Consider the following 13,015-nt stretch of genomic DNA (forward strand, 5'->3'; position numbering starts at 1 on the left):
CTCGGCCCCCCGCAAATCAAATCTAAAGGCGTGTTTGCTCCCCCAGCCCGTGTTGTGGTTTCTCATCAAAATAGACGGCTATTTAAAGAGGTGAATGCGGCAGGGAGGCAGGCGAGGGGGGGCCAAGCACAGACGGCTCAGCTTCACCTCTAGGAAACACGCATGTCATGTGTCTCACTGTGGGCCTATCCAGGCAAGGAGATCAATTCAGGTTAAGCGTTTTCTCTCTCACACTTAAAGCCCTCTTCAAACTAAAACCCATATTTTTCTCTTACTTCTACTTAAAAACAAAAACAAATCTGAAAATGTGAGGGATGATTTATGGAACTTCCTCCCAGACTGAACAGAACACAAAACAAACAGCAACATGGTACAAAAATGGTCCTGATGTTTAATTGTCAGTTCTCAGGTTGAGCCAGTCATCTCTAGATTAGTCAGGCAAACATGTCCATCTTGTGTTGGAAACATGCATTACATCAGTGATCTGTACAGGTGTGTTCTTTAGCCAGGTTTTCCTCAATTCTTTTTTTGTCCTCTATATTACAAATATATACTTTTTCAGTAAATAGTGAACCAATATACAATGTTGCTCTATCAGAAGGGGATCACAGGAAATAGGCAAATGGCAAACATTTTTCTTCCATGCAAAGCTTCAGAGATCATCATTTGTTTTCTAACGATATAAAAACTCCCATTGATACTGTGGCACGCTTTTGTCTTGGAGATTCAACATAACAGCTGAGTGATGTGAGAGTCGGTCAGTCAACATAACAGCTGGGCGATGTGAGAGTCAGTCAGTCAGTCAACAGAGCAGCTGGGCGATGTGAGAGTCAGTCAACATAACAGCTGGGCGATGTGAGAGTCAGTCAGTCAACAGAGCAGCTGGGCGATGTAAGAGTCAGTCAACATAACAGCTGGGCGATGTGAGAGTCAGTCAGTCAGTCAACAGAGCAGCTGGGCGATATGAGAGTCAGTCAGTCAGTCAACAGAGCAGCTGGGCGATGTGAGGTGCTGAGTGGAACAGCACTCCTTAGCCTTCCTCAATGATCTCTCATGCCTCTCTGAGCCTTAACAAGTGTGCACACCTCCATGGCACACCAGAGAAACCACGCCCAACCCACGGGCCCCCTGCTGTTTTTGGCAGACCCTCAGATTGGCGTGTCCCAGCCTTTAGATGATACTCTGAAATGACAGTCTGTGTGATAAGAAGCACACGCGAACAGGAAACAGTGCAACCATGCCTGTTGTGACTTGAAAGGCTATGTGAACAAATACGCTACTAGCATTCTGACAAGGCCAGCTGTGACGGTTGGCTAGTGACCTCAGGAGCGGAAGGGGACAACATGTAAACCAACATTGGTGACAGGAACACTTGAAGTAGATGTTTCCCCTGACTGCAGATCCAGGATCAGGTTTAGGCTCCCATATCCTGCAAAAACACCTGTGGGATCTGAAGGGTTGGTCAGGACAAGGAACGTGCTACTAATAACTTCAACTCACTCTCTGATTGGGGGGAGTGTGTCACCATATTGCTTTCTCCTGTCCAGTCTACACTACGGATCTCCACAAGGGCATGAGGTATAGGGGGTAGGTGGTAAGGAATAGGGCTAAATGGGATAGGGTTTAGGGTTAGGGAATAGGACATAGGGGTTAGGGAATAGGAGGTAAGGGAACAGGTGGTAAGGAATAGGGCTTGCGGTTTAGGTGTGGGTTTGAGATGGGGCCTTAGGCCACCCCCAATCCTGAGGGGATCTGACCCTAGATCAGAAGTTAGGGGCAGCTTCTACCTCCTGGTTAAATAATATTAATCTTCCTTCAAGACATTCTTCTCAAGTTGTTGTTAAGTGTGGCGTAGCGTCCTCTGTTGAGCAATCACAGTGACGGGCCTACCGACTGAGCCAACACGCACGCACGCACGCTGGGGGGTAGATTCGCCCAATCACAGTTGATCCCCAGAGTAGAGTTGACCAATCACGGATCTCCTGATATGTACACCTTGTAACCCCTCCCACATGGCTGCCCTCCACACGCCTCGCGTTGGACTCGTCGATGGCGGAAAGGAGCAGACGATCAAGATGGCGCTAGAAAAGGTGACGTGTTGTGAGCTCCTCCTCTATAGGCTGTTTTCATGATCTACTGTACCCGTACCCTGTACACATGAGCTGGAATGAAGTGGCTCGCACCGACAGCAGGGCCCGGTTCCAAACCAAACCAGTCTCTCATCTCTGTAGCTGAGACCCTTCCTTCCTCTCAGAGACGGTGAGCGCATGGACAGATCAGATCAGGTCAGGTCAGATCAGATTAACCTCACTGTCTGCAGGTATTCTGGGCGGGAGGGGGGGGGGGGGGCGCGGACATGTCTGAATGAAACCAGCCAACAGCTCAACCCCGTCTGTGGAAGATCTGTCAACAGGAAAGAAAAATACATTGTGACGACCCGTTACGAATCCCGAACCCAAGAACCAGTCCTGGGCTCAGAGGGGGAGGGCAGGGCAGGGCAGGGCGGGGCGGGGCGGGGGTCCAGTTCAGAAGGCCTTCTTCTCCAGGCGGTCCAGGATGGCTTGGATCCGCTGCACGGCCTCCTTGCGGGCCTGCCGGACCGCCTCCTGCCCCCGCGTCTCCACCGAGTCCAGAACCAGCAGCTCCTTGGTGAGCAGCTCCTCCAGGTAGCGGTAGCTCTTCTCTGTTTTTTTGCCCACAAACTCATCGACGTCTTCCTGGAGCAGGTTGACGCGGCCCAGGACCTGCTGGACCTTGGCCATGCCGGGGTTGTCGCTCAGGGGCTGGGGCCCAATCGGGGCCTGGGTCTGGGGGCCCGGGGCGGGGGCCGGGGGGCCTGGAGGAGGGAGCTCGCACTGGGATGGCCAGGGCTCCGGCACTCCTCCTTTCCCTGTTCTGTTGTACATCTGGGGGGGCGAGCTGAAGTCTACAGGCTTCCCGTCAGGGGCATTTGGGGAGGGGGCCGGCCTGGGTTTGGGGCCTACTTGTGGGGCGCGTTGGTGCTGGTGTGGGTGAGGTCCTGGGTATGGCTGGTCCTGAGGTGAAAGGAAATGACAGGTAGTATGAAAGTTAGCAGACAGCACATTACAGCCATTACACTTTTATCCAAAGCGACTTGCAATAATTGCATTTAACGTAGGAAGTCAGCGTACTACTACTCACCAGAACTGTGAAAGTGCATATCTTTTCTAAACAAGTGACTAAGAGCATAATCTAGTGTTGAAGGCAGAGTGCAAGAGCAGCAAAATATAAATACAATAGGTGCTGAAGAGGGATCCTGGTAGTACTTCTGGTAGTATAGTGCATAAAAGCCTATATCAACATCTCAACAGTCTAAAGTCCTTTTCCTCTTCGACCCCATTGTAGCTTTCTCTAGCTCAATCACACTAAAGTGAATTAAAGGTGCAGTACGCGGTTTGACAAAAAACACTTTTTGTTATATTTTTTGTAATTCTCATTATATCCTGACAGCAATCTATAAATAAAGTGCTCTGACACTACAATGAAATTTAATCTGTAATCTGTAGAAGTCGCAGGACTGTAATAAGTGCATCCAGTCATTTTGAGTTGCCAACTTGACATGATTGGGTGGCTCACCTGCCTGTCAGCCTGCCTACCTGCCTAGCGAGGGTCATTTGTTTCCCCCAGTTTGGAGGAGGGGCTTTGGAGGGAGGCCTGAAGGGAGGGGCGGGGGTTTTGTCAGCTGCATTTTTCAAAATGTTTCCTAAATCTAACAGTAAATCACAAAGCGCATCCTGCACCTTTAACACATGGGTTTTGCGGACTGGTTGTGGGTGAGGTGAGCTACACCCTATCTCCCTCCCTCCCCCTCCATCACTGAATGCAACCAGCATCTGGGAAAGGCTGTATACAAACACAACGTATGTATTATTATGATTATGGATGAAACAAACGAGGTTGTTGTGGGGTACCTTGGGTTGGTATGGAGGTGGAGCTCCGGTGCCTGTACCCGGCCAGGCTGGGGGGTGCTGCGGGCGCGCGGGGGTCCCGTACTGGCCGGGGGAGGGCTGGGAGCCGGGCGCCCACTGCTGCTGAGGCTGCTGGGGGTGGGAGGAGGGCCCGTACCCGCCCGTTTGGGCCCAGGCCTCGGCCCCCGGCCTGGGGTGGAGAGACTGGCCGGTGGGGTACGGCGGGTTCTGGGGCAGCGCGTGACCTCCTTCCCCGTAATGTGGATAGGACCCGGGGGGATAGCCAGCACCCTGCAGCAGAGAGAGGTGCGGGTTCATCCTCCTTAAAGGGTCGTTGTGTCTGTGTGTAAGACAAGAGCTAATAACACTGACTGTGACATGTCTACTCAAAACATCACAGTCGTTAGCGCAGTGCAGTGTTGACATGGAAGGTTGTGAGCAAAAAAAATCTAGCCTAGGGGATCTATTAACGCCCCCTGCTTGAGAGGGGACGTATTAACACCCTACGCTGCGACAAGACTCATTTCTGCCTTGTACAAGTGACATTTTAAACTGCAACGGAAAAGTAACCAACTCTCCTACAATTACATATCATAGAGACTCTACCTTCATATTTTCAGCTTTTTATGTTCATATTTTGTTGTATAAAAACGACCTCAAATCATCAATTAATTCTGTTAAGTCTCACCCTGAAAACGTTGCTTGGCGATGCTGCGTCATTGTGTGAGCATTCCATTCATGTCTGACTGTAACTGCTACTGTATATTCCATACTGTACATACTTAACATTCGCTAATAGACCCCCTTTCAGAGGATTCCAAACTGCAGCGTTATCCTCAAAATTATCAACCCAGTTTAGAACCAACAAAACACATTTAGATTTGAAAACAGGAATTGTTTAGAGGACATTTTGAGCTGCAAAGTAAGCTACACTGTCATCATCAAACGTCTGCTTCCATTATATTTACGTTTTTAGTAAAAAACTGTGACGTTGTTGCCTCAGAGATGGCGTTAATAGATCCCTGTCCACTAAAATCAAATAAAAGAAACTTCACAGAGAGGACCAACGTTTCAGACAAACATACCCCCTGACAGTGTGGCCCAGGGTAGTGGTGTTGGTGGTGCTGGTGGTGGTGTTGGGGGTGCTGGTGGTGTTGGGGGTGCTGGGGGTGGGAGGGAGGCAGTCCAGGGCCCACGGCGCTCTGCTGGTGAGCCAGGCAGCCCTGGCAGGCGGCGGGGTAGGGGGCGGCCTGCTGTCGCTGCTGCTCAGTGCAGTAGAAGGGGTTGGATGGGTGGAAGGAGCTCTGGGGGTACTGCTGCTGATGGCCCTGACTGGGGCTGAACGCACCGCCGTGGCCGTTGGGGTACTGCGCCATCGCCTGGACGATGGGAGGGAGAGAGAGATGTGGAGAGAGAGAGAGAGAGAGAGAGAGAGAGAGAGAGATTTCAGCTCAGTTGACTTTATTAGTCCCCATAGGTAGATTTGGTTTGCAGTAGTCATCTCCATACAACACAGACAGTAGACTAACACAATAGAGAGAGAGAGAGAGAGAGAGAGAAGAGAAAGAGATGAGAGAGAGAGAGAGAGAGAAGAGAAAGAGATGAGAGAGACATGAGAGTGGGAGAGAGAGAAGAGGTGAGAGAGGTGAGGGTGATGTAGAGAGTGAGAGAGAAAGAGAAAGAGAGGAGAGAGAGAAAGAGAGAGAGAAGAGAGAGAAAGAGAAGAGAGACATTAGAGCGATGCAGGGGTGGGGGGTGAGGGGAGAATGAAAGACTGAGGCGGTCACTAAGTGGTATGTGTGTGTGTGTGTGTGTGTGTGTGTGTGTGTGTACACACAGAGAGATAGGCATAATCTGAGGGCACTTAAGAGTCTTTAGATAAGGAGCAGAAGGCCTTATATAGACAGGAGCTTTAAGAGAGCCTTGCTGTGACGTAACAGGCCTGTACCTGGGGGCTGTAGGGCTGCTGGGAGTCCGGTCCTGGGGGATAGGCATTTGCGTAGTGCCCTGTGCAATGGGACTGGGGGTACCAGTAGTTTGAAGAGTAGCCAGGGTACTGGGAAGCATCCTGAAACCAACCACAACGTGACAGGCCATGGAAGAGACCTATTATCTTGTATTCATGACAATGCTTTTGAGCATTAACTTCCATTTAGTATTGTGACACTGTAGACTCTGTGTAGGATGTTAAACGGTGTGAATCAGTTAGCTATAGAGATCAGCCAGCTGCGGGGAACATGACATTTGATTTAATTATCAGACCTTGAATTCAGGACTAACAGTCACACTGACAACATTGTCAAGTCTGCCAGTGTCCCTCCCTGGCTTTTGGCGCATCAAGGAAGTTAGCAGGCTTGAGGCTAACGTTAACTAGCTCGTTTTGCCGACAGCTTCAAGAAAGCTTTCCAATTGGAAAATGTCAGCATAAGTTCGCCCAAAATAAACAATTTGGTCACGTCGCGATACAACATGCATGACAGCAAATGCGCTAGCTGGCTAGTATTACATAACAAGGATGTGTGGCTGGCTAGCTAGCTAGTCACTTAGCTAGCTAACACAGATATTTAGCATTGTAGCTAATGTTGGCGGAACACTTGCCCAGCAATCACAGCTATCTAACGTTAGCTAGCAGCTTTCACCCATAAGCTACAACTGACGTGTTTTTTGTCAATTCACTTCTGTCTATTATTTTTTGTGTAAAACAACACGTACCATAGCGTTGTTCCAGTTCAGGTTATTATTGTCAGAGTTGTAGCTCGGAGGCCAGTCGGCTTTGGGAGTTGACTGCATTTGATGATGCATCACCCAACTGTCCCCAGCAGTTCTGTCATTCGCCATTACAAAGATTAATCTTGAACAAACCCAGTATCGAATAGGATATCCCTGGCTGCTACAACAAAAACAATTATTTTGTCAAATTCTTTGTGTTTGAGAAGTTAATGGACATAAAGATTTGAATGATAGAGATAGCAGCTACACGGACGTATTGTGGCTGCGGCCCCTTTAAATGTTGGATCAGACGTTTACGTTGTTTTTATGTTTCCGTGTGCGTCAGTTGACTCGGCCAATGGTTAGCTAGATTTGACACCCGATGACCCGCCCCAGATCTGGTATTAATAATATATATATATATATATTTAAAAAAAGACTCCGGTTTAAGGTTTTTGATGACTATTAATCAAACTAGCCAGATTTAAATAACTACAATTGACTGGTGTACGTCAATATCGATTCAAACTAGTTAATCACATCAATAATATTTTAAATTTAAACTGTTCCGTAAGCGTAAAAGGGGTTTCATGTGCTACAGGAAGTCTTTCCCGGCTGCTCTCATGTGCTTCCTGTGGACCTCGCATAAAATTAATGGCTTTGATAACATCCAGACACGGATAGACTAGCCGAACTAGGCCTAGTATTGCAGAAATATTTACACTCAAAATGAATTACATGCCAGGGACTGGGAGTCTCATCGATGATGTCGATAGTAAGTTGAGATAGTTGGAGGCAATGTTACAAATAGCGCTGGAGTGTAAAACAGACACCACTTGCTATCTGTGTGGGTTAATGAGCAGTAGTTCAACGTGCGGTGAAATCACCCATTGTAATTGTATCTATTTATGGCGATCTCGCAACATATTACACCACTTCACTTGGTACCGTACGTTCGTTCTGTAGTACTACTGTGTTTACATATTTTATATGTTTTCTCGTATCCAGAGAAACACCTTGTACTGCTTCGCGATGGGAGAACGCTGATTGGGTATCTTAGAAGCATTGACCAGTTCGGTATGTCAAATTGCCTACTTGATTAATGTGCATTGCAGTATGTACTGCAATACTGCAAAATGATACAGAAAATTGCTGCTTCAAAATCCGAGTTGAATACACGTTGAGAATCCATGCATCATATTTCAAAATCCAGTTGAGACAATAACTGAGATTACAATACATGATCAGCTGATCACAACTCTTCCCCGTTTCTTTTAGCCAATTTAGTTTTCCATCAGACCGTGGAACGCATCCATGTAGGGAAGAAATTCGGAGACATCCCACGAGGAATCTTCATCGTGAGAGGAGAGAACGTGGTCCTTCTCGGGGAGATAGTACGTATCCTGCCGCACCACAACGCTTCTCTCTTACGTTGTGGCCATTCAGACACTACAGCTGGTGTGTGTGTGTGTGTGTGTGTGTGTGTGTCCAGGACATGGACAAGCCGTGTGACGCGGTGCTACAGCGTGCGTGTGTGTGTGTGTGTGTCCAGGACATGGACAAGCCGTGTGACGCGGTGCTACAGCGTGCGTGTGTGTGTGTGTGTGTCCAGGACATGGACAAGCCATGTGACGCGGTGCTACAGCAGGTGTGTGTGTGTCCAGGACATGGACAAGCCGTGTGACGCGGTGCTACAGCAGGTGTGTGTGTGTCCAGAACATGGACAAGCCGTGTGACGCAGTGCTACAGCGTGTGTGTGTGTGTGTCCGTGTCCAGGACATGGACAAGCCGTGTGACGCGGTGCTACAGCAGGTGTCCATTGAGGAGATCCTGGAGGAGCAGAGACAGCAGCAGCTGGCCAAGCAGGAGACGGAGAAGGTGAAGATGCAGGCGCTGAAGGACAGGGGCCTGTCCATCCCCAAGGCAGATAACCTGGACGAATACTGACACTGACCCCCCCCTCAGAACCTCTGTTTTGTTGGACTTTATGTTGAATGCAAGATTTGTTTTGGAGAGGATGACGGCGTGGTTTGGTTGTCTTTAGAAAGGTTGACACACAGACACACAGACACATTACATGTGCAAGAGGAAGTGTGTGTGTGTGTGTGGGGGGGGGGTGGTATTTTGTGTGTGTGTGTGGGGGGTATTTTTGTGTGTGTGTCAGGGTTTTGGGGGTTGAGTTCCCAGCACCACACAACTAGAGAAAAACACCCTGGAGAAAGGCCTGTGGTGTGGCTGAGTTTTTCTGTTGTCTGAGTTTTTCTACAGTGGTTTGATGCATCATCACACCAAATACTGTACTGGTGTGAAAGTGAGGGATGAATCTGAGAATCTTTTCTTTTTAAAAATGTCTTGCTGGAATTGCGGGTGATTGGCCCAACACATGAGTTCAAGACTGAGTTTGATTATTATGTAAAGTCCCAGCACGTCTTGAGTTTGTCTTTCAGACTACATTTGATGATTATGTAAAAAGAATATATAATTTTCTTAAATCAGCACTTAATAGTTTGTCACTATAGCATCCTTCATAATTGTGGACTTGTATTTTGAGCCGGTGTAAACTGACCAAAACTCTAATGGTAGATTTATGTTCCATTAAAGTCATTTTTGTTTATCTCTCTTTTTTTTAAAACCAGAATGAGACATTTACTTCTTATAAGCGTAATAACCCAGTGTTTGACTGTCGCTGACTTGCTGTTATCAGGCTTATACTACTGTATCCACTTCCACTTATTTAGATGGACCTCCAGTCCGATCCTTTCTGTTCCAGATGAGGGCGCCAAATCCCCAGCAATCAGCTTAAGAAACCTGTAGATCATTAGCAGGGATATGGTTGTTCAGAATATATCTCTGGCATCAAATCAATGGAGAATCCTGTTTAATAACATAGTAATAGCACCATACGCTTTGTCATAGTTCTATTAGATACCGCTATAAATGTTAATGTCTCCCGGCTTCAAACAGGCTGTCAGGAATGTTCTGCTATCGGATGTCTGACAGCCTACGCACCCAGGCAGCGTACCTACGTCAGGGCTGGTCAGACACGCCCCACCGCTCTGCGTGCGTGCGTGTGTGTGTGTGCGTGTGTGTGTGTGTGTGTGAAAGAGAGAGAGAGAACCCAGGCTAGGGGCGGTGGAATGGTGCTGAGACCGCCGCTGGATCAAGGTTCACGACTCCCCACGGCAAATGACTCAACCATCATGGGCAGTGTCCATTAGGGCCTCCTCTCTTTAGACTGGGTTCATTTCGCCGAAATCTTGAGCAGAAACCACGGACAAAACGGCCTGGAGTCTGGCCAGAACGTTTCAACTAAGGAAAGAAAAAACCCAGCCCTTTTCTAATTCCGCACCGAAAGGGGGAGCATATATTGATGTTCTGTTCGGTGAACTTCGCCAACTCCCCCTGTTCTGTTCTGAAGGTTGTCCTGTCTTGGTCTTGGTCGCTGCTATGCGGTAGGAAACGATGCAGTTCTCTGTCTGATCTGGATGTAGGCCTACTGGAGATTTAAAAGAGAGATCCTCATCTGATCTGCGACTATTTGAGCCTGGATGATTTTTTGAACTGGAATGGAAATAGGATGCCTTCCCCAACGCTGCACTCGTAGCCCACAACATGAACGCGTGCCTCGTTCATGTTTCCAGATATCGTGTGATGGCCAGTACAAATGTGTACAGACCGCTGCGAGTGTGAAATGAATAGAATTGACTCGGATTCGGATTAGGGATCAAGAGAAAAGACAGCCAGTTGTGAAGACAGAGGTGTTGCTCCACCGACCTTTGTGATCTACGGTGAATCTCGAATAGGATTTTTTGATGGAGCTGGAGAATATAGTTGCCAACACGGTACTGCTAAAAGCGAGAGAGGGTAAGTTTTAACCTTGAAGACAAATATAAATATAATATAGCCTATTAGGAATCTAGAAACATATCTCATTTTATTTTATAGGCTATAGCTCTCAGGTGATTCCTGTCTCTGTGCTGCCAGATGTTAGGCTTTACTGATGCAGTAGCCAAGGCTACATATGCTACATTAGGTCAACATATCATATAGGCTACTCACAACATCTAGCTTAGCCTGATATTAGAGACATGTTTTATAGCGAAGCCATTCACCAGGGATTCGTCTTTGGTGATCGCCCAGGTTATCAGAAAACCATCTGCTCAGGCCTTGATGTTTCAATAATCTGACAGCTCCTGCGTGTGAGCTGGGGTTTCCTAATACGAGAGAGAGAGAAAATATGAGTCTCCCACATCCGCTTAACCTCACACTGCCTGCTAAAACGAGCAAGCTGTAGCCTTCCTCTACTACGTAGTAACACATCTTTCGCAACCGTAGCCTGCATGCTCAGACACCAGGCCGTGGGTGATCATGCTCAGACACCAGGCCGTGGGTGATCATGGCGCGATCTGGGGGGAAATTGTCGTGTTCCCATGCAACAAAATGCTGCCCGTTCACTTTCTGTACACATAACACTGGCCCTCGACCAGGATATGCATGGGCGTTCATGCTCAGATTATCTGATAACATCTCAGCCAGATAAAGAGATATATATTCCTCCTGGAGAAGACTGACTGCCTTGTATGATCTTCTCGTCATGACCTAGACTTCTCACCAGAGGGGTGTGATCTCTGTGTTTGTGTGGAGGGATGCATCATCATCATCATCATCATGGTCAACATAGGCTGTCAGATTCGTCTCAGGGCTGTTTCCGTTGGCATGGATCACACAGCCGTACCTGCGCCCTCCTTCGCATGCTTTACACATTAGTGTCTGTTTTCTTATCAGATGTGAAATGTGGCCTTTGGCCTCGTTTTCCCCGTTGACGAGGCTGTGGTTATATATCTGATCTGAGCTGCAGGGTAACATCACAAGCTATCTGAATACAGACACCGAGAGGCCTGTGTTCCGCCGTCTCATAACCAAACGCGCTCTTTGATGTCAGCCAGTCGAGTGGCGTAACGTGGCCGCAAGTCTGTCCTCTGGGGCCGCATGTGACGCGGGGCGGTGCTCTGGCTGCTCTGTGCCTGCCTTATCTCTCCTGCCAATGACATATCTGTGCTCAGGGAACACCAAGTCACATGGGCTCCCTACCCAGTAGCACACACACACGTACAAACAGACACACTCACACACTTGGGCTGGGTATTGACGGACCTCACGATATTATATGTATTAAGATACATGGGTCACGATATGATTGTATCACAATACTTTGCTATACGATACATATTGTGATACATAGTTATGTAAAAATAGATCTGAAAATACAACTCCATCCCAGCCCTCCATCCTGAAATTAAAGGACATTTTACATGTTGATTTTGTTTGCACTGCCCTTACACACAGGCACGCACGCACACACACACACACACACACACACACACACACACACACACACCAGGCCACACACACATTCACTAAGTCTCAAAGTACAGTAGCAGTGCAGATCTAGGATCAGTTGTGCCTGTTGAATGAGCTTTTATTTGGCAGATATGATGAGCTTACCTGAGATCAACTCTCATCCAAACCCAGGCCTGGGACTGTCCTGTGTGGAGCGGTGGATCAACGAGCAGCAGGAGAGATGAATGGCAAAGCTACAGCCTGGGAACAGTGTTGGCTGGGGTTGGTAGCAGATGTATGAACGACAGAGCTACAAACAGAGTTGGACAGGCTAGAGATCTGATGATAACAGTTGCCATCAGAGCGTAGGGGGATTTGTAAGACACTTATTGATATGCTACAAACTGGATGTACAGTAGTGTTGGATAGGAGATAGGAGACGCACTTGTGAGTTCTTGCGAGTAGCGGTACGCTGACTTCCTACGTTAAATGCAATTATAATAAGTCGCTTTGGATAAAAGTGTCTGCTAAGTGACTGTAATGTAATGGATAGGGTAAGCTAAGCCAGAGGAGTGTGAATCACTAGCTTGAGCTACTGTACAAAGAGTATTGGACAGGCTAGGGATTTAATGATAACATTTACAAACGAGTCCGGTGCTCTGAGGGGAAGCAGCGTCAGCGTGGAGAGCAGAGAGAAGCAGAGAGAAGCAGCAGGGAATCAATTAAGCCTCATGAATTAATAAGAGGAGCTAACAAGACATGACAGAGCCATCTTGTCCCAGTTAGCTCTGTGGTTCTGACTGGTCCAGTTAGCTCTGTGGTTCTGACCGGTCCAGTTAGCACTGTGGTTCTGACCAGCCCAGTTAGCTCTGTGGTTCTGACCGGTCCAGCTAGCTCTGTGGTTCTGACCGGCCCAGCTAGCTCTGTGGTTCTGACCGGTCCCCAGCTCTGCCTGTTGAAAGGGAGAAAGAGGGATTTCATTGGGGTTCTGAGTCGCTGCTTTGAGACGGGAGCTGAGAGTATAAGCCCTGACCACT

General features: G+C 48.0%; 3 protein-coding genes across 6 annotated transcripts in view; 2 read left to right on the forward strand and 1 right to left on the reverse strand.

The window, feature by feature from the left end:
• Window positions 1–379: 379 nt before the first annotated feature.
• Window positions 380–6,881, reverse strand: bag4 (BCL2 associated athanogene 4). Its single transcript, XM_084439422.1, has 5 exons — window positions 6,642–6,881; window positions 5,878–5,997; window positions 5,015–5,308; window positions 3,933–4,220; window positions 380–3,035 (listed from the first exon to the last, which is right to left on the reverse strand). Exons 1-5 carry the CDS (start codon window positions 6,765–6,767, stop codon window positions 2,526–2,528), a joined length of 1,338 nt encoding a protein of 445 aa, XP_084295548.1. The 5' UTR covers window positions 6,768–6,881; the 3' UTR covers window positions 380–2,525.
• Window positions 6,882–7,278: 397 nt separating this feature from the next.
• On the forward strand, window positions 7,279–9,199 carry lsm1 (LSM1, U6 small nuclear RNA associated). 2 transcript variants are annotated; one of them, XM_084439886.1, is made up of 4 exons: window positions 7,279–7,413; window positions 7,647–7,715; window positions 7,917–8,032; window positions 8,415–9,199. In XM_084439886.1, the coding sequence occupies exons 1-4, from the start codon at window positions 7,368–7,370 to the stop codon at window positions 8,583–8,585; spliced, it is 402 nt and encodes a 133-aa protein (XP_084296012.1). In that variant the 5' UTR covers window positions 7,279–7,367; the 3' UTR covers window positions 8,586–9,199. The 2 variants fall into 2 exon arrangements, with proteins under 2 accessions (XP_084296012.1, XP_084296013.1); XM_084439887.1 differs by lacking the exon at window positions 7,647–7,715 and having other exon boundaries at window positions 7,288–7,413.
• The window catches only part of grk5l (G protein-coupled receptor kinase 5 like), a 64,577-nt gene continuing 59,515 nt past the window's right edge, over window positions 7,954–13,015 (forward strand). For 2 of the 3 annotated variants that reach the window (XM_084439882.1, XM_084439884.1), the window contains exon 1: window positions 9,884–10,502. In XM_084439882.1, the coding sequence (XP_084296008.1) occupies window positions 10,451–10,502 (52 nt within the window). In that variant the 5' untranslated portion in view covers window positions 9,884–10,450. Of the gene's footprint in view, window positions 8,033–9,883; window positions 10,503–13,015 lie in introns of those variants that run through there. The other variant, XM_084439883.1, reaches the window with a different exon arrangement.

The sequence above is a fragment of the Borostomias antarcticus genome (assembly GCF_949987555.1).
Source record: "Borostomias antarcticus genome assembly, chromosome: 6".
In the NCBI taxonomy this organism is placed as follows: Eukaryota; Metazoa; Chordata; class Actinopteri; order Stomiiformes; family Stomiidae; genus Borostomias; species Borostomias antarcticus.

Bases quoted from the DNA above. Each gene is read 5' to 3' on its own strand.
- bag4 (XM_084439422.1), bottom strand. From the start codon at position 6,767: ATGGCGAATGACAGAACTGCTGGGGACAGTTGGGTGATGCATCATCAA. The intron at 5,309-5,877 runs GTACAGGCCTGT...CCCATCGTCCAG, and splicing joins AGCAGCCCTACAGCCCCCAG to GCGATGGCGCAGTACCCCAA. The intron at 4,221-5,014 runs GTATGTTTGTCT...TCTCTGCTGCAG, and splicing joins CTGGGCCACACTGTCAGGGG to GGTGCTGGCTATCCCCCCGG.
- lsm1 (XM_084439886.1), top strand. From the start codon at position 7,368: ATGAATTACATGCCAGGGACTGGGAGTCTCATCGATGATGTCGATA. The intron at 7,414-7,646 runs GTAAGTTGAGAT...TCTCGTATCCAG, and splicing joins TCTCATCGATGATGTCGATA to AGAAACACCTTGTACTGCTT. The intron at 8,033-8,414 runs GTACGTATCCTG...GTCCGTGTCCAG, and splicing joins TGGTCCTTCTCGGGGAGATA to GACATGGACAAGCCGTGTGA.